The 20,481-nt window shown below is 37.0% G+C and overlaps 1 protein-coding gene across 1 annotated transcript in view; it reads right to left on the reverse strand.

Annotated features, from left to right (window-relative positions):
• The window catches only part of AGPAT5 (1-acylglycerol-3-phosphate O-acyltransferase 5), a 51,233-nt gene that overhangs the window by 16,876 nt on the left and 13,876 nt on the right, over nt 1-20,481 (reverse strand). The window contains exons 2-5 of the mRNA XM_023219096.2: nt 16,705-16,774; nt 11,076-11,191; nt 9,256-9,345; nt 294-384 (exon numbers count right to left, since the gene is read on the reverse strand). Of these exons, the coding sequence (XP_023074864.2) occupies nt 294-384; nt 9,256-9,345; nt 11,076-11,191; nt 16,705-16,774 (367 nt within the window). The remainder of the gene's footprint in view (nt 1-293; nt 385-9,255; nt 9,346-11,075; nt 11,192-16,704; nt 16,775-20,481) is intronic.

Raw genomic sequence — 20,481 nt, forward strand, 5'->3', positions numbered from 1 at the left:
AGAAAAAGCTTCCATCTACATAATCATGTTCTTAGATAGATTTTAAATAAATCCATGGCACAAGAATATGTATCATAACAAGCACTTGAACTCAATTTCTCAGATATATGTAATAATAGCATGCAAGTGAATTAAGGAGAAGAAACTTCATTTCCTAAGAGATAATATGTACATTAATTCAAGGAATGAATACATTCATTCTTTCAATTGTAAAACAAAAGTATCTTTTCCAGGAAGAAAAACTAAAAATGTTATTATCTTATTTGTTCAAACACTGTCAAATTTTTACTTACCACGTTGGGCAGCAAATGCCTGACTAGCTGAAAGGACTTTTGTTTGCTCTGGATTATACCTTGTACCTTCTGGAAAAATCACAAGATACATCTGTGGGACATAGAGCAAATTTGGTTTATTTGGTGTGAGCTTTGTTGTTACTGTTGTTAACTTAAAAAAGCTAAACCTACTAATGCTAACAGAGTATTTCCTACAGTAGGGGAAAATGTATATTTATTTACATGTGACCTTCATTTCAAGCAGAGCAAACAAAATGTAACAATTCAATTAAGTCTGAACATAAAGTGAAATATATTTTAAATGCAGTGCTATATTTATTGGTAGGTCAGCCATGAAGAATCTAAAAACATTTCTAATTACATGCTAATAATTCACTAATTAAAAATAGGCCATGAAATGCTGACTCATACAAAGCCTCAATGACTTTTTTCCCTTTGAGATCCTGTAATATGTCATTTTTAGAAATATAAATTTTAGAAATCAGTATCCTTAAGTACCAACACTAAAAAGTACCTCATTTGAGGAAAATCATATACTAAATTCCTACCATGTAAAAGGTTCGAAATGTTCACATTCAAAAGCTTCACAAAAATTCCTATTTTACACAGCTCCTTTAGTGCATTTAAAATTTTATTTATAAGCAACCTCATTTGTTATATAAACTGAAACTAAAATAATATAAAGAAGAACATCAAGCTGGATGTTTAATAAGTAATCCATTAGTTTAAGTTTTTACACTTATCTGCTTAGGAAAGCAAAAACAGAAACATTACAATTATACAGCAAAAACTACTAACTTGAGAACTGAGTTACAAAATCTACACTGATAACTTTGATTGACAGCTGAAAGACAAAAATAAGATATGTATACCAAATCTTTTCAGATACAAACAGAATACAGAAAACAAGACAGGAGCTCATGGGAGAAAACTATGTTCATTGGATCCATTCTTCCAGATCTCAGACAGTACTCAGACAATACTGTCTACCTCTGTACATCTGGTACAGAAGACTTCCTTCATCTGGATGGCCTCTGATGATAAAGCTCCTACTTAAAAACCCATGTGGGACTGAGTTTTCTTTAGATACTGGTATAATGGTATCTGAAAATGTTGTACTTTCAGCTTCCATGCAAATATGCAAGCTTTTTGTTCATTCACGTAATACTCTCAGCACCCACGCCTGACTTAGAAATTAACAGATATTATATGTATCTTTAATAATGAAGATTGATCAGATCTGTTAAGAAAATGTAGAAAAATGGGTAAAATTAGGAAAAAAATACAAAATTCCTTATTATATTCCAGTAACTAGAAGGAAAAACAGGAAGACAAACATTAAAGCTAGTTCCAAAAACCACACATTCATTTTCATGAAAATGTATTTTGTATCAGTAAAGGTTTACATTCAAAGCCATGAAAGCAACTACTGTGGGCTATCAGCTTTTAACTCAATCATTTTTAAAGAAAACAATTATTTCAAAGGTTAATAACTCATGTGGCATTATTTGCTGTGTCTTGATGTTTAATTGAAAAGAACACTGACAGACAACAAGAAAGCATGAATTCATTCAGAGCTAATTCGGAAACTATTTCTTATATATTTATTATGTTCCAGAAACTGCACACAGGATAACAACACATATGGTCCTTCCCTTCATGGACAAGTGAGGAAAAGAAATACATTAAACAGATAAATAAAAACATGTAGTTACATATCATGATATGATTGCAAAGAAAAAGAACAAGGTGTGATGAAGGAAAATGATGAGAAGAAATTTAGGAAGGGCAATGGGACTAGAATCTAAAGAATGGGTAAAAGAATGAATGCTTTTCCCTAAAGATGAGGAATATGGAAAGGATTTCCCTCACACCAGTTCTACTCAAGGCTGTACTAGGAGCTCTAGCCAGAAAATTTGGCAAGAAAAAGAAATAAAAGCCATCAAGATTAAAAAGGACCAAGTAAAACTGTTATTTCTATAACAATGATGTGATTGTTTATGCGGGAAATCCTAAGGAATATCTTTTTTAAGTTACTAGATAATGAGTAAGTTTAGCAAGGTTGGTATATTAAAAAATTATACGCCTAGGTCAACAATCAGAAACTTGAAAAATTTTTAAATGTCTTCTACAATAGCATCAAAAACTAAAATTCTTAGGCATATATCTGGCAACAGATGTGCAAATCTGTACATTAAACTACAAAACACACTGAGATAAATAAAGACCTAAGTAAACAAATGCAGGCTATGTTCATGAACCCAAAGATTCAGTCCTGTTATATCAGTTCTTCCCAAATTCATCTATACCTTCAATACAATCAAAATGAAAAGCCCACAAACTTTGGGTAGAAATTGTCAAGCGAATTCTGTAATTCATATAGAAATGCAAATCACCTAAAACAGCCAAAACAACTTTGAAAAGAAAGAACAAATTTAGAAGACAACTACAGTATTTAAAAATTTATTACAAAGCAAGCATTATTAAGACAGTATGGTAGTGGCATAAGGATACACATATAGATCAACATAACAGAACAAATGGTCCACTGATCTAGGGATAACAGACCCATCTATATTCAGTCTACTTATTTCAAACATAAGGCGGAAAATAATCTTTTCTATAGTGACGGTTATCTATATTTAAAAAATATAAACTTCGACCTTACACCATATAAAAATATTAATTAGAAATAAACTAGAACTAAATGTAAAAGCAAAACTCTAAAATCTCCAGAAAAAAACAAAGGAGAAAATCTTAGCAACCTGGAGTTTGGCAAGGACTTCCTAAATAGGACTTAAAAAGCGGAAATTATGAGAGGAAAAAAAATCTATAAATTAAGCCTAAAAGTATGTTCTTCAAAAGATAATAAATTTATAAAAATAAAAAAACATGTTCTCAAAAAAGATACTATTTATAAATAGGAAAAAACAAGTAACAGATGCAAAAACCTTGTACAGGAACATTCTTAGGAGTGACAGGCTCACCTCATTTTATCACGCTTCGCTTTACTGAGCTTCACAGAAATTGCATTTTTTCCCATTGAAGGTTTATGACAACCTTGCATCGAGCAAGTCTACTGGTGCCATTTTTCCAACAGTATGTGCTCACCGCACGTCTCTGTGGCATATTTTAGTAATTCTCACAATATTTCATATTATTATATCTGTTATTGTGATCTGTGATCTCTGATGTTACTACTGTAATTGTTTGGGGGTGGCATGAATTGCACCCATATAAGACGACAAATTTAATTGATAAATGTCGTGTGTGTTCTGACTGCTCCACTGATGGCCCGTTCCCCTGTCTCTCTCTCTCCCGCCCCTTGGGCTTCCCTATTCCCTGAGATACAACAACATTGAAATTAGGCCAATTAATAACCCTATAATGGCCACTAAGCATTTCAGTGAAAGGAAGAGTCGCATGTCTCTCATTTTACATCAACAGCTAGAAACGGCTTAGTGAGAAAGCTATGTTGAAAGCCAAGGCAGGCCAAAAGCTAGGCCCTTTGCACCAAACAGCCAACTTGTGGATGCAAAGAAAAAGTTCTTAAAGAGAATTAAAAGTGCTACTTCATTGAACACAAGAATGATTAGAAAACAAAACAGCCTTATTGCTGATAAGGAGAAAGTTTGAGTGCTCTAGATAAAACATCAAACAGCCACAATATTCCCTTAAGGCAAATCCTAATTCAGAGCAAGGCCCTAACTCCATTTAATTCTCTGAAGGCTGAGAGAGGTAAGGAAGTGACAGAAAAAAAGTCAGAAGCTAGCAGAGGTTGGTTCGTGAGGTTTAAGGAAGTCATCTCTTCATAACATAAAATTGAAGTGGCAAGCACTGATGTATAAGCTATAGCAAGTTATCCAGAAAATCTACCTGAAATAAAATAAAGATTAAACAGAAGATCTGGGATTTAAACATGAATCTAATTTCAAAACCAATACTCTTATGAAAAGGACCTTAAGTGAAAGCTGGAAGAAAAAGTGTAAATCTCCATATTTGTGTCGTAAGTTTTACTAGCTCATATTCTAACAAAATGACTTCTATTATTTTTATCACAAATATGCTTCATTTGCATCCACAACCAATAAGTACCTTAATAAAATACTGCATTGTCCCAGCAATAATTATGGAGATGTATTTCTTCACAATTTATAATACAAATACATTTTTGAAACAAAATTCTGCATTTCTTAAATACTAATACCAAATAAGAACTGATATAATCATGAAATAGATTCACTAGAACTATTAAGCCCACGAAAACTGGCTTAACATATTCTACTATGTCACTTACTTAATTCACCTTCAGAAAGAAAAGAATCATCAAGAACCCGAGCAAGATGTACCTGCTCTCACACGGCGTACACATTAAGAAATAAAACAACCATCCAGATTCTTAGAAACCCCACCTGAGACAGTGACCTTACAGTGACAGCTGCTCAGCACTGCCTCTTGAACCTGCCAGTCTGTTATCCATACTGCGCTAGGAAAATAAAAGGCTGGAATTTTGCCCACAAAAAACAGGAAGGCTATTCTGGTAGCCCATAACAGACTAGGTTATTTGAACCAAGCTTCCTACTGAAAACAACTTAAAAAGCTGGATATAATATTATTTTAAAAGTACCCAAGAGTTGGCAAGATGTTAAGACCGAAATTAAGTAAACACAGTAAAGCTTCTAGAAGTAAGCATAAAACAGAACTTTGTTTTACAAGACTCAGAAGATGAGGGGAACAGAAACCAAAGCCCACAGACCTTCTAATATAAATGTGAAGAGAGAATCAGAAGAAAATAGCTCCTTCTGTTTCCACTCTCAGGGTGAAAGTAAATGAGAGGTGAGCAGGTCTCCTGTGTATCTACAACCCTGGGTCGCACTGCCTGAATGGCTCGGTTCACCTTCAACTCAGAATTTGGTTTGGGTGGGGCTCACACTAGAGGAGCCTGAAGGGGCCCAGCTAAAACAGGCAGAAATGTTCTCTGGAGAAAGACACTCCCACCTGAGGCTTCAACTGATTTCCACAAATAACTTACCAAATACAGCCAGAAGCAAAGGAAGATAACAAAGCAAACAAGGAAAGAAAGTACCATGAGCAAGAACCAGCAAAAAACAACAGATTCAGACAGGACTTTAGGCACTGAAATAACCCAACACACCTACACACCTTTTAAATTATGCCTTTAACACTTAAAAAACAAAGACAAGCTTGAAGATTAAAACCAAAATAACAGATTTGACAAAAACCACAGAGCACTTCATATAACGAAAAACAATAAATTTAAAACACTGAAGGTGAATGGATTTGTATCTATTCTGGATTGTATTTTAAAGCAGAAAAAGGACATTAGTGGAAATCCCGGTAAAGTCTGAATAAAAATCTGTAGTACAATTAACAGTGTGGTACCAATGTTTATTTCTTAGTTTTGACAAATATATACCATGTTATGTAAGATGTCAACATTAGATGTTAAAGCTAGATGAAGAAGGCTGGGCGTGGTGGCTCACGCCTGTAATCCCAGCACTGTGGAAGGCTGAGGCAGGTAGATCACGAGGTCAGGAGTTCGAGACCAGCCTGGCCAACATGGTGAAACCCTGTCTCTACTAAAAATACAAAATTTAGCCGGGCATCGTCGCACATGCCTGTAATCCCAGCTACTCAGAAGGCTGAGACAGGAGAATTGCTTGAATCCAGGAGGCAGAGGTTGCAGTGAGCCAAGACCGTGCCACTGCACTCCAGCCTGGGTGACAGACCGAGACTCCAACTCAAAAAAAAAAAAAAAAAAGCTAGATAAAGAATAAATAAATGGGAACACTCTGTTCTTTCTGACGTTTCTGTAAATCTAACATTGTTCCAAGTTTTGAAATTTATTAACCAAAAATGAGAGGAGGCTTCCATGAAGTATGTAGAATACTGAAGGAATACTACTCCTAACCCTACAGCAACAACAACACTGACAATCTGTAGATTCATGACTTTTCTCAGATCCTTCAGAGAGCCAAAAGGTTGCAAGGCAACCAACTAATCCAAAAGTCTAAGGAAAGACAGAAAACTCAAAGGAGAAACAAGATGCAAGTGCTTGTTTACTTAGGGACCAATGCTAACATTTAGCTAAAAATGTTAACAATTGTGCAGAAAGCCAAGCATAAGCTAGTGGAACAGATGAACCCCTGGGCTACAGACACAAGGAGAATGCAGCACAATTCACAGGCTTGACCCACAGACCTCCTGTGTACTCACAAGATAAAGAAAAAGGAAAACACACTGGGGTCAGGGAAGACTGGATGTAGGCTTGCGGGATGGAACAGCAGCCCTGTGGGAAAGGCTCAGGGCCCAGCCCACATCCTTCTCTGTGCGTTTCCTATGGAACAGCAGGCGGAAACTGATGAACAGGGGCAACAAAACCCTGCTACCCATGGAGCACGGATGACTACTCGATAAGGCTGGGCGAAGAGAACAGGGAAAAACTCTTAGTGAAGGCAGGAATACATCCTGGGCACACACTTACAGCCAGAAGCAAGGCAGGATCAGAGAAGGCTCCATCCCTGAGATTCTCCCTAAGAATAAAAAGACGCTTCCCTTCCTTCTCCTTCTACCACCAAACTAGCGAGAGTTCAGTAGCAAGTATCAGAGAAGTACAGTGGGGAAAGGCACAAAGAGGAGAGCCACTCCGAGGCGCCATGTGAAAATGCTGAGTGTGAAATAGACACTGAGGAAAAGCTCTACCAGGAGGACGTCCCCAACCTACACACAAAGTAATGCAGCTATAGAAACCTGAAGCTGTGAGACAAAGCACATGAGCAAAACGCAAATCCAGTGCACCTCCTGAGTGGACTGACTCAGCTCCTCACCACCAAAGGCTGAGCAGAAAGACAAGTCTATCCATTTCCAGGTAGAGAGACAACTTGCCTCCATTTCTACTGTCTTACAAAAAAGCCCTAGCGTTCGGCAAAATCTTGGGAAGTGTGACAAAGGCAAGATAAAGCACAATCTGAAGAGACAAAGCAATCAAAATTTCCAGACTCAGACATGGCCCAGATGTTGGAATTATCAAGCAGGGAATTTAAGAGAACCACAAGTATAATAAAATGATAAAGGTTCAAGTGGAAAAAGTGACTAAGCTTTATGATCAGACAGATATTCTAGCACAGAGATGGAAACTATAAAACAGGGTCAAAGGGAAATGTGAGGAATGAAACGCGCAGTAGCAGAGATGAAGAGTGCCTTCAACTGGCTCACCAGTAGACTCAACACAGCCAAAGGAAGAATCTGTGAACTCAAAGGTGGGTCAACAGAAATCATCCAAACTGTAACAAAAAAAGAAAAAAAGGGAAGGGGGTGTAAAAAAAATTTTTTAAAAACAATGAATAATGCATCTAAGAACTAAAGAACAGTGACAGATGAGCCAACACAAACATAACTGGAGAAGAAAGACTGCGGTAGGAATCATATTTAAAGAAATAAGAGTAAAGAAATTTCAAAAATTAATAACAGACACCAAATCATAGATCCAAGCTCAGAGGACCAATCCAGGTAAAATGTTTTAAATGATACTCAGATATATGATACTTAAACTGCTGCAAACCAAAAACAAGAAGAAACTCATGAAGGCAGCTGGAGAAACAGACGCATGACAAGTGTACAGAGCTGATTTTTTCAGCCCTAGTGCCACTGACAGCTATATTTGCAGGGGCAAAAAAGCAAGAGACCACTGTGCATAGAATGCCAACATCACCCAACAGGCAGCTATCTTCATTTGCTTCATATATACAATGACCACAGCAGGACACAGAAGAAACTCCACAGCAGTCATCCATGGCTGGGGTGACTGGACAGCTGGGAGAGAAGTGGGACAGACATTTTAAGGTATAAATTCGTGATTTTTAAATTTTAATTTTTTTGTAAAAAGTCGATAAACCATATTACCAACTTATTCTGTCTTTTGGAAACCTACATACAATGACAATTCTGCCCAAATTCACACTGTTTCAGACTAAACAGACCCTTTGAAAACACCAAGCTTGGTTCTCAAGGGTGAGCTGTAACAGGATAAAGGGTCACCGTTCATCTCATTCCATTCTGCTTCTGTCATCCCACACATGCCCAGAAGAGGATGCAATGTCCTAATGCAAAAACACCTAGAAGAGGCACGTAAATAAACAATGCTCACACCGGGCACTTTACCAGCTGACCATGCAGAACTCTTCCTTCACCATGAGCTGCAGCTGCTGCCCAGGACCCCTAGTGAGGGGAGGGCAAGAGGAGAGGAGGGAAGACAGAGGGAGGGAGACAGAAAGGAAGAGGAAAGCCTGTGCATGCGAGCTAAGCTTCTGAGCACATGTCATGCTGTCATGCACCGAAAGAGAAAGCCCAAGTAGTCCTGGTAAGCATGATGCTTTGTCTTAGGAGGGAACCAGGGGAAAAGCCATTGGCAGCAATCAGCATTCTACACATAGCAGATTGAACTCCCCCCACTTTTGTGGAATAAAGTTTTATAAAATATTATTTACACTGAATGATTTGACATTTGTAGAGATTCATCCTTTTTTGGTTTTTCTGTATATGTAAGACATTCCAAATTTCCACTAAGAGAAAACAGCTGCTGCTTCTAAAACTAAATCTGATAGTAAAGAAGACAAGAAGTAAGATGAGCTCTTAAAGTAGCTTAAATGTCAGGTTAAAATGCAGTTAGCTATTTATAGACTCTGAAAGACACCAAATGCTCTTTTTATTCCTCTTTAAGGTCCACTGACCAGCAAAGGACCTAGTTGTTTACAGCAATCTTTCTGATGGCTCAAAAACCTGCTTACCTGTACTTAGAGGGTTTCTGTTACCTCAACGTAACTTTGAATTAGTAATTACACATGGGAAAACATAATTTCAAAACAATTCTTAGATTTTAATTTAATTCTTAAATTTGGAAACTGAGAGCTGGTAAGAAAAATAAAACCGGGTAGGTTCTTACTGGAGTTTCTGCGTTCACATAGCTCTGCAACTTGTTTCGCATCTCTTTCTCATTAAATTTGGCACTTCGCTTTACATAGATTCCTCCATGCTGCCACAATAAAATTGGGAGAAAGAAGTTTTACTTTTAAAGTAACGATTGGCCAGAGTCATCAAAAAGGCAACTTTTCTTCCAAAAAGTACAGAATATAAACTACATTTCAGAATTTAATCTATATTTAATGTCTTCAAATATTAGCTTCTAAAGAACATTTAGCTGAAAAATTACCTTGTCTCAACATAATTCAAAAAAACTGCATGTGACACTGTATTGGAAAATACATGAACTTTAGTTTTGTTGGCAGTTAAAATGAAAATGCTTTCTTTCTTAAATATACATTTTTAAAAATAAAAAAACCTGATCAATCAGATGGATTTAACTCCCCATTCTTCCACCTACTTATTACGGAGTCACTAAAAAGCATCCTTAAAATGTCAATACTCACGATCTTTAGGGATTTTAAAAAAATCAGTCCTGCTACAGATATTTCTGTGGCATTGTTATGGACAGAACTGTGTTCCCCTAAGTCAGTCTACTAAAGCCCTAATAGTTCCCACTGTGACTGTATTCAGAGAGAGGGACTTAGAGGTGGTAATTACGGTTAAAAAGGGGCCTCAGAGTGGGACCTTACAAGTCTTTGTAGAAGGATTAGTCATCCAGTGTGATTAGTCCTTCTAAGAAGAGGAAGCAATGCCAGGGGTGCTTGGGCACAGGGGAAAAAACCACATGAAGACACAGGAAGAAGGCTGCTGTCTGCAAGCCAGGGAGAGAGACCTTGGGAGAAACTAACCCTGTCAACACCTTGATCTTGGATGTCTAGCCTCCAGAACAGGAGAAAATAAGTTTTATATATACAGCTTTTCTTTTTAATATCATACAGATCACTAATTACTGTTATCAATAGTTTAATGTAATTGCGTATCAAATTCTATGCCTTTAAATTTCCTATTTGTTTGATCTTTGTACATTTGCATTTTTGCTCTTTCATTTTACTGCAGCTGGTCCTTCATATCCATGTGTTCCACATCTGCAGATTCAACAAATCACAGATCAAAAATATGTGAATAAAAATAAAAAATAATACAATTAAAATAATACAAATAAAAATAAAGTATAACAACCGTTTACGTGGCATTTATAATGTATTAGATATTATAAGTAATCTAGAGATGATTTAAAATAGTGCACAGGTTATATGCAAATACTATCCCATTCTATATAAGGGTCTTGAGCATTGTATTTTAGCTTTTGGTATTGGTGGTCCTAAAACCAATCCCCACAGATGCTGAAGGAAAACTGTATATGGATAATCAGACAGGTGTGTAAGTACACACCGCTAAAAATACCAAACAAAATTATTTCAACTGAGAATAAACTATTAAACCCATTTTAAAAACTATACATTTACATGAAGTATATGTTAAATTTTAAAATATAACATTTTTATAGGGTTGGGTATGGCAGTGTGAACTATAATCTCAGCATTTGGGGAGGCTGAGGCAGGCAGATTGCTTGAGTTCAAGACCAGCCTGGGCAACACAGCGAGATCACCATCTCTACAAAAAATACAAATTTAGCCAGGCATGGTGGTGGGTACCCACAGTCCCAACTACTTGAGGCTGAGGCAGAAGGTTCACTTGAGCCCCACAGGTCAAGGCTGCAGTGAGCTGTGTTCACAACACTGCACTCAGCCCGAGCAACAAAGTGCGACCGTCTCAAAACAAAACAAAACAAAATTTATAAACTACATATATAGAGAGAAAAGCATGGAAACAAATTACCTGAGCAAAATAACACCCATACAATGGGAGCCACTTTAATCCTTCTTTCAGCACATAGCGCACATGTCCTAGCGCATTCTGCCTGATGGCCAAGATGTCGGCAACAATCCAGTCAACTGCAGAGACAGGATCCAGTTAATGCATACATGAACCTCTTTACAAGTTGTGCTAGGAATGTGCTTCAAAAGTACTGTGATTAGGATGTTTAAAATTTTTTTAAATCAATCTGAGATATTCTAAAAATATACATTTTCTGGTTTTTGAGTTTTTTGCATTTCTTGAAAGGCTTTTTATTTCAAAGATAAAACACAGTCACAAAATACCTCAGTAATCCAACAGCAGCATGTATATGGAATAAAATGAGCTTCTCTAAATCCTAAAGCCTAGAAAACAAAGATTTTTTTTTTTTAATGAGAAAGGGGAAATTATAAACAAAAAATGGCCAAATGAAACTATGAATTGCAACTAAATAATCTGTGTGTGTATATGTATGTTCGGCAAAAGGCAAGGACAGTTTATCTTTTACTAATGAGTTTTTAGGACTCGGTACTAGGTTAGGACGGCAATCAAACAAAGGTCTCACATGCCTTACAATAGTGCTGGGTAGATACATGCGTTCTTTATGTAACCCAGTAAAATGATCCCAGGCTGCTAATAACTACAGTAAAATAAATATGTTATTAACAAAGGGTTGCAAAAACAAGGGTAAGATGGTATGAGTTGATAACAGCAGCAACAAAAAACTTCCTAGAGGTTGTTAGTTGAGCTTTCAAAAAGAAAAAATTCCCAACACAGAGAGTGGCCCTTGCCAATAAAACAAACAGGAAGTGACAATGTGGGTGCAGAAGATGGGAAACAGAGGACACGGTTTAAAGAGGAAATGAAGTGAAATTAAGCAGACAAATGATAAAGGTCTTAAGAACCACAGAAACTTAGATTTGAAAGTAAATGGCTACAAATTACTCTATCTCTTGATGAGAAAGAAAACATATAAGAATGAAATGTAAGGGAGACTTCTCTAGTTAATACACACATGAGCTCAATTGATACTCGAAAAGAAAATTGTTAAGAATCTGTGAAAACAACAGTTCTAGCATCACCCATGTCCTCAGGCCACAAAATGAGAACAAAAGGAGTGAGTCAGAGGAAGGAAATGTTAAAACAACAACAACAAAAAAATCTGTAGAAAATAAAAGCTGAGGATTTAAAGGAATTACAATAAAGTTTTAGCCAAAGAGGACAGTTTTCCACAGATTACAGGATGATTAGCTCTCAGCGATGTGAAATCCATCAGACAATGCACCATACTAGTCAGAATATCCCAAAGAAGAGTTAGCCATTTTAATACTAAAAATTAACCCAGAAAAATGTCTTAGCAATTATTATACATCTCTCTTTTTAATCAGGGATTATCATTCACAAGTTAACTTTTTATTGATGACTGAAGACTTACAATTATTATATATATGAAGCTTTTGTTATGGCTTCCTAAAAGTAGAATGTTGCTTGCAAAGATGCTCCCCTACAGTGTATGATCCCAGAGACAGACGTGACCTGTGTTATTGGGTTGAGATATCTACACAATATGGGCTATCACTGATCACTTTTCTCTAAAGTATATAATTTCCTGTTGAAGCCCTCTCCCTAGCCCCTTCTAATTTAGATCAAATAATAACTGATAAACATATTTCCTTCTAGTCATGTCTTAGAAACCATATAATCACTCCTGTTATACCTGTACCAAATGCAAAAGTAAGCAGTCAATAAATTGACTAAATTGAGAACTAATTCTGTATGGTTCTGTATGGTTCCCAGGCTAAAGCACATCTTGGAAATATAGTTGGGGTACAAAGTTAAAAACCAGGTTTAGCATCTTTTCCTGCAACAATTATTTTTTTTTAATTTGGAAGAATTTTAAAAATGGATTTTATTTTAAAACAAACGGGTTTATGGTTATATTATGGCTTCAGATGCCCCTCCCAAGAACTTTTAAGAGAAAGTATAAGATTTTCAAGGTACGTCATGTTCATAATAAGCTGCCCTGGGCTATGCCCTTAAACTTGAAAATTTTAGTGAAACATTTAACAACTAGCTTAAGTAGTCAAAATATACAAGCTTTGCACCACCAATATTTGCTACTGAATTATCTTTATTTCTTGTTTATTCTCAGCTATGTTTCAGATAGGATACCAGATTACAGATAGTTTCTGACTATCTCAGTTACAGTTGAGATTATATTACTTTGACAATAACTATTCATATTTTGTGTTCTGGCATAATTTAACTAAGATAGCAATAAATTTGGCTATGTGAGACTCTTCCATGGCGATCAACCCAAAGCAGTGTCATTGTTCCCATTAACTTGGAGGAAAGGAGTGGAAGGCAGTGAGAGGCAGCGAGTCTAATTTCCTCATCCCTATCGTCATGAAAGAGCAGTTCCTAATTCATGAGGGCCCTGTGTAGTCTAAGAGATACTGCATGTGCAGTGCTTCCCTACCATGGATCCAGTGTTATGCTAATGGTGAGCTATGACTGGCATCACAACCACTTTTAAACGCCATCTATGAGCCAGGTACTCTACCAGGATTAGGAGATAGCCTCTGTAAAGGGCCTAAAGGAGCTAGCACTCACGCCTTACCAATAAGGCTCTGAGAGATAAGTAATTTGCCCACTGACACACAGCCTGTTGCAGAACAGCATTTCTGCAATGCCGAACAGGAACCTGGGTCTCTCTGACTCCAAAGTCCGTGCCTTTTTATAACATTCTACTCACCACGCATGCTGTTCAACAAGAAAACTGGCGCTTAAACCAAGAAAAGAGAACATTTCATGAGAATAAAAAGGCAAATAGTAGGCGGGGAGCGGTGGCTCACGCCTGTAATCCCTGCACTTTGGGAGGCCAAGGCAGGCAGATCACCTGAGGTCAGGAGTTCAAGACCAGCCTGACCAACATGGTGAGACCCCGTCTCTACTGAAAATACAAAATTAGCCAGGTGTGGTGGTGCATGCCTGTCATCCTAGCTCCTAGGGAGGCTAAGGCAGGAGAATGGCTTGAACCCGGGAGGTGAAGGATGCAGTGAGCTGAGATCGCACCACTGCACTCCAGCCCAGGCAACAAGAGCGAAACTCTGTCTGAAAAAAAAGAAAAAATTGGCAAATAGTATCAAAAGTAGATTGTTGAAGGATAAGGAGAAGGAATAACAGTCACTGTATCCTGCTGACTCCAGAGAGAAATGAGTTAACAGAGACAGAGACAGAATGTAGAGACAAGGATGTGTCAAGCGAAAACAAGGGAAGAGAGAGACTAATTTAAATGTTAATTCTTTTGAGTATCAGGCCAGGAAACTCATTTATTCTGGCAAGCCTGGCAGAAGACAAACAAGAAAGTCTAAGCAGAACAGCAGTCTTTGAAATGTTCTTTCTGCTAATTACATTTTCAGAGATACTCTGCTGTGATTCCTAGCCTCTCAGAAGGGTCTTACAAGGGTACCTAAACACGATCGGACAATGCACCATGTCTATGGCTAGGCTTTAGGGGTCTCTGAAACCCTAAAACTACATACACATTTTTATATGCACATTTTTTCTAGGAAAAGGCTCTGTCATATACTGACTAAAGCCTGTAATTCTAAAGAAATTTAAAATCACTCCCCTACTATTTTCCCAAGTTATCGAATTTTAAAAGGAAGGCTTTCAAAAAGCAGCCCTCCCAAATCCTGCTGGGATCAGGATCTGGTGCCAGAGCAATGATACAAAGTCACAGGCACTTGGAGCTAGGGTGAAGGGAAGGGGAAGTGGTTCTCTAAACTGATAAACGAAATTCAGGTCAGTGTGGTCTGAGGATGAAGATTATCCTTCCCATAGTACCTCTGGTCCCAAATACAAGTAGAGTTGTTTTCTGTTTTTGTTTTGTAATCTGTTTTTTCATAGATATTTTCTGGAAGTCCTCAATCTGAAGGAATATATATAAAAGCCAACATGTAGTAAGCATACAAATGAACAGTAGCAGTTATCATTATTGTCACTATCAGCAACACTTCCAGAAATGTTCAGAGAACTGACTCCACGAGTCACTACTACAGAACTCTGTTAATCGAGTGGAGTTTATACTGAAACCTGGACAAAGAAAAGCTGGCAGGGAAACTGAAGAAGGAATTTTAAGAGAATCCTGTTAAACAGAAAGACAACTCTATACGAAATTAACACTGGATCAATATAAAGGAAATGTAGGAAAATCAAAGCTATCAAGAGCCATTCCCTGTACTGGGCCCACGGATCCCTTTTATTTGATATTTGAAACCTGGTAGAAACATCCATCAGCTGCAGGACAGGAACAGCAGAATGGTGTTAGAAGTAAAATGGCCAATATGTCGGCACAGACCAGCGTTCTCAGCAGCACTGACCATTGGTTGACTGTTTTGCTATTTTTGCCGAGAGTGAAATGTAATTAGATAAAACAGTCTGAACCAGTCACATAATAAAGTTGGGGAAAATACACATACACATCAAAATTCCTATCAACCCCATGTAGCTTCAGCTCTTGTCCCATAAATCTGAATGTAATCATTACTTCACTAAATTGAGAAAAATACACTTTAACTTCTTATACTTTCTATACCTCATCTATGGTATAAGTAATAAAAACCACAAAATCATGAAGAGACAGCTGACAGAAAATTTTAAAAAAGTCACAGGCATAAGTGATTTCCCTTAAGAGTACTATATTGATCAGGTTGTTTTTAGCTTAAGAGTACTATATTGATCAGGCTGTTTTTAGCTTTGAGCTTCTAGGTATAACATTTTTTAAAGTAATAAAAATGGAATTTAGGAAGTATGCACCAAAAGTAGCTAGCTACAGGTTTGAAAACATAAGAAATGGGATTTCTTGGAGGGCTGAATTATTTGGAGAATTAAAAAGTACCTTACCCAATGACAATTTCCTGATCCTGCTACTGTGCTGCAATTATATTAAGATGTCACCATTGGGAAAAATATTGCTGAAACGGTCATAGGACTCAATGTACTGTTTTGCAAATTCTTGGGACTCTAGAATTACTTAAAAATGCAAAGGTGTTTAGAAGTATCTTAACCTAAAGTATATACTGCACTATTTTGAAGACCAGTCCTCTGCAATTCCTCTGATGGAACAGTAGCAAACTAGACTTAAACCAAACCCATTTGAAGAAGGAAAGGAAGTGCAGACATTAGAAATGACTAGCATAGTAAGGAAATGAGTACTCACATACCAATACAGCCTTTCTGCAGCTTAGCAATCAAAAATGTAAAGTGTATATCTACACTTCGACCCAATGCTACTTCTAGAAACATCACTTACAAAAAGAATGAATACACTATTTAAAGAGCTACACAAAGGAAAAACAAACCAAGCAAGTAAGAAAATAGCTTACTTACATCCAACAGAGGGAGAAGGTAATTTAGGAAAATTCATAGCTTTCAAGTTTCTGACTTTCCAAAAAGTAAAATCACAGAAATACAAGAACAGGTGTAATATCTGCACAGAAAATCGATGTTTTAAAAAACCCACTTCATTTAAATATAAGAATGGTATTTTGAATGCCCATGTGCCATCTGTAGAAAAACCTACGTTTCATGCAAATGAAATACAAACCTGTGCTTTGATGATTTGCTAAATATATTATATTTTCTTTATTTTTTGGCAAATCTCCATATAGCAATATCTAAAAAATAAAACAAAAAAAAAACACATTACTTTGATATTTTAAAACATCTGTAATATACTGTAATATACAAAGGAAGACAATGTGAAGAAACTGATGAACGATGCTGTGAATATTTCCATCCATGATTAACAAAAATTAGATTCCTCACAGGAGCCTCAGAGATCAAAACTGCTCATGTGCACAAAGCAGTTATGTATAGGACAGGTTAATGGTCATAAATTAAAATAGAATAATCAATATCCTCTTGAGAAAAATATAACAAGCATTTATTGATTGCTAACAATATATAAAACACTGTTCATAACATAAATCTTCCTTCAAAAAGCCTACAATCAATCTAGTAACAGACAGAGACATGTCCACAGGAACTGTAATGAGACATAATGCAAATACTATGAAAATATGGCACTTTTTTATGTTTAAAATCTGTTTTTTCTTTTTTCAGGAAACTAGAAGGCTACACAACCTTTTTTAATTTTAAAGAACTGTAAACTGCAGAGCAGGAGGATTATTAGGTGGGATTTTGGCAGATGAGATGAAGGAAAATGTTCATGAGAATAAGAATGAATGGAAGCAGTGACCCTGGAGGCCTGTTGGGTACATGGGCAGTGTCGGGCTGAGGATCAAGGAGACCAGAGGGGTGGCTCTGAACTGGAATGCCAGAAGTCTTTTCAATTCCATGCTAAAGATTAAAACTTTCTTCTGTAAGTATGAGAGAAACATGGTTCCATGATTAGGACTCACTCCACCTCCACCAAGAACAGAGTTCAACAAAAGGGCAACTTCCAGCATGAGGCAGGAGCTGGTGAGAAGCACACAGTGGACTTCCGGTCCACCAGCCAGTTTATTTTTAAACTGGGCGGTAGGTACACAGGTGTTCAATGTACCTGTATTAGTCTTTCTGCTGTTTTGTGTGTCTTATATATTTTAGAATAAATTTTTCAAGAAACTGGGAGTATACTTGTAAAGACTTAAAAGGAAATGGCTGCTAATGGTGTTAGGTTTTTATTCAGGGCATTTTTGTTTCTGCATCTTGTCATCATGGATTATGTAAGATTATAAATTAGCTAAGGCTTTTTAGATCTATCTTGTCCATAAGGATTATCTTTTGGTCATGACACTATTTATTAATATCTTAAAAAGACAGGAAAGAAAGGGACAATTAACCCAACAACTTTGCAGACAAATGCACCTAGATAACATAAAGTTCTGGAAGCCAGGGATGTGACTAAAGTTTCCATTACTTTCTTTAGAAACTGCACAGCGCTATGTATGTAGTATGTTTAAATCTTTGCCCAGTGAGTTTTTATTCATAAAGTTTATTGATGGCATAAATGAGTAAAACCAATAGTTTGATCTGTTCACAGTTAAAAGTGACATCCTGGCTTGTGAGTAAATCCCCATTCTCTTACCAACAAGCCAGAATTGCATCAAGACCATTGAGTATGCACTGATTTAAAAGTTTTGCACAGGCCAGGCATAGTGGCCCACGTCTGCAATCCCAGTGCTTTGGGAGGCTGAGTGGGTGGAGTGGGTGGACGGGGACAGTGGGGGCAGGATGGGAAGATCTCTTAAGCTCAGAAGTTCAAACCCAGCATGGGCAGCACAGCCAGACCCTGTCTCTAAGAAATATAACAAGATTAGCCAGGCATGGTGGTGCACACCTGCCCACACTCCTTCAGGAGCATCCAGAACACACTGCACACCTAATGACATGTCCCCAGCCCCTTATGGCCTATGAGCTCCTCAATAGCCTGATCAGTTTTCTACCCCAAGAGCGCAGCACCAAGCTGGTTTTTAACACGTTTACAGAATTATTGTTTACACGTTTGTCACCAGTAGGTAAAGCTATATCTCATTTTCAAAATAAAGGTAGTTTCAGAATAAACATAAATAAAATAATTTAAGTGCACCAGTGACTTTTAAAGGCATCATTCTGTAAATCTAGTACTCATTTTTTAAATCACATTAGTTCCCTCTACAAATGTATCCTGCAAATAATTTGTCATTTCAATATAAGGCACAAAACATGGCTTTTCTTTTTGTTTTTCATAACTCTTTAAGTACTTTTAAGTTCATTATAATTGCTTCTTCATAATTTTAGGTTCATCCACTTTTTAAGAACTCATCAGACATCACCTACAGAAAAAAAATAATTTCTGTTTTCATTTATTAATTCAGAGGTAGCCAATAAAAATGTTTCTGAATAACTATGTATCTTCATCACAACTGACAAACTAGTTATTCTGTTTTCGTCAAACAAACTTACTTATTTTGCGCAAACTGGCTTTCACAAGAAGGCCTGAATTAGAAGTGGACTAGTTTCACCTCACCTTGATCACATTTATGTTGTTTTTAATTTGCTCTCATGATACATAAACTGCCTAATGACTTTTTTAATCTTAAAAACAGGTAGTAATATGGAATTTAAAGTAATCACATGCTTAACACCTTAGCCTCCAAAACACAATGTCACAGAGACATAAATACACAGCATTCTTTGTTAAAAAATATATATTCTTCATTTATCTCAATAATGTCCATTTGCCTTCCACATGCAAAACCTGAAACATGATTTTTTAAAAAAAACTTCCACTGTTAAGTATAGATGATACTGTTGAAAGGAATCAGAGAATATGCCACACCCAAATATGCTACTTCGGCATTAGGGTTATTCTGAGCTGAAGGCGGCTGAGACACAGCAGACACAGGAAGAGTTACCTGCCGTCTCCCTAACTGCCTGAGGCAGGTCATACATCTCCCTGGGGAAAGGTCACGGGAATTTCCATCCGCAAAGGTGTTTCCCTGTCCCTTATGAGGAGACCAGAAACTGGCAAAATAAACCTGCATAGCAAACCTTATTCCCATACATTTCCTAGTCATTTTCCCACAATTTACCACCCCTGGGAACTGAAATCCTCTTCTCCTTAGACTAGTCTCTTCACAATTTATCAGCCTTTGTTAAAAATCACATACAAACCCATTCTTTAGCCAAGCACAGAAGGGCACAACTACAGTCCCTGCTACTCAGGAAGCTCAAGCAGAAGAATTGCTTAAGTTCAGGAGTCTGAGTCCAGCCCTGGCAACACAGCAAGACCCCCGTCTCTTTAAAATAAAGATAAAAATGAAAATAAACCCCTCCTTCCCTGTGCATGTAAAAATACTAACATCAATAAAATGTGTATGCCTCTTCTCCTGTTAATCTGTCTCTTAATTCACAAGCCCTAGCTACCCTACAAGGGTAAAGGAACAGTCTGCTCTCCCCTATACTGTAACATGAGAGCCACTAAGAGGTAGGTTCTTAAGTACTAGACTTGAATTAAGACTTGAATTAGAATCCTCATCCGTCACCTTACGATGAGACTTGGGCAAAACATCCAACCTCTCCTGACCTATTTCTTTGCCTGTAAAATGAGTGTAATAATAGTAACTACTCCTCCTAGGATTGCAGTGAAATAAGTGAAACTATGTAAACTACTTCACACAATGCCTAGAACATAGTAACCATCTAAAGTATGTTAAACTGTCATTAGTATTATCCAATGAAACAGAACTTTTTATTCAAAACTGTGTTAAGTGATAAATGGACAAGAGAAATAGCTAGCTAGTCTATCTCTCCCCACAAAGTCTTTGATTACATAGAAGTACAGCCATAAAGAATTTCAATTTGAATAAGATTACATATACAATTTGAATAAGATTAC

This window comes from Piliocolobus tephrosceles, chromosome 7 (genome assembly GCF_002776525.5).
Source record: "Piliocolobus tephrosceles isolate RC106 chromosome 7, ASM277652v3, whole genome shotgun sequence".
NCBI classification, from domain to species: Eukaryota; Metazoa; Chordata; class Mammalia; order Primates; family Cercopithecidae; genus Piliocolobus; species Piliocolobus tephrosceles.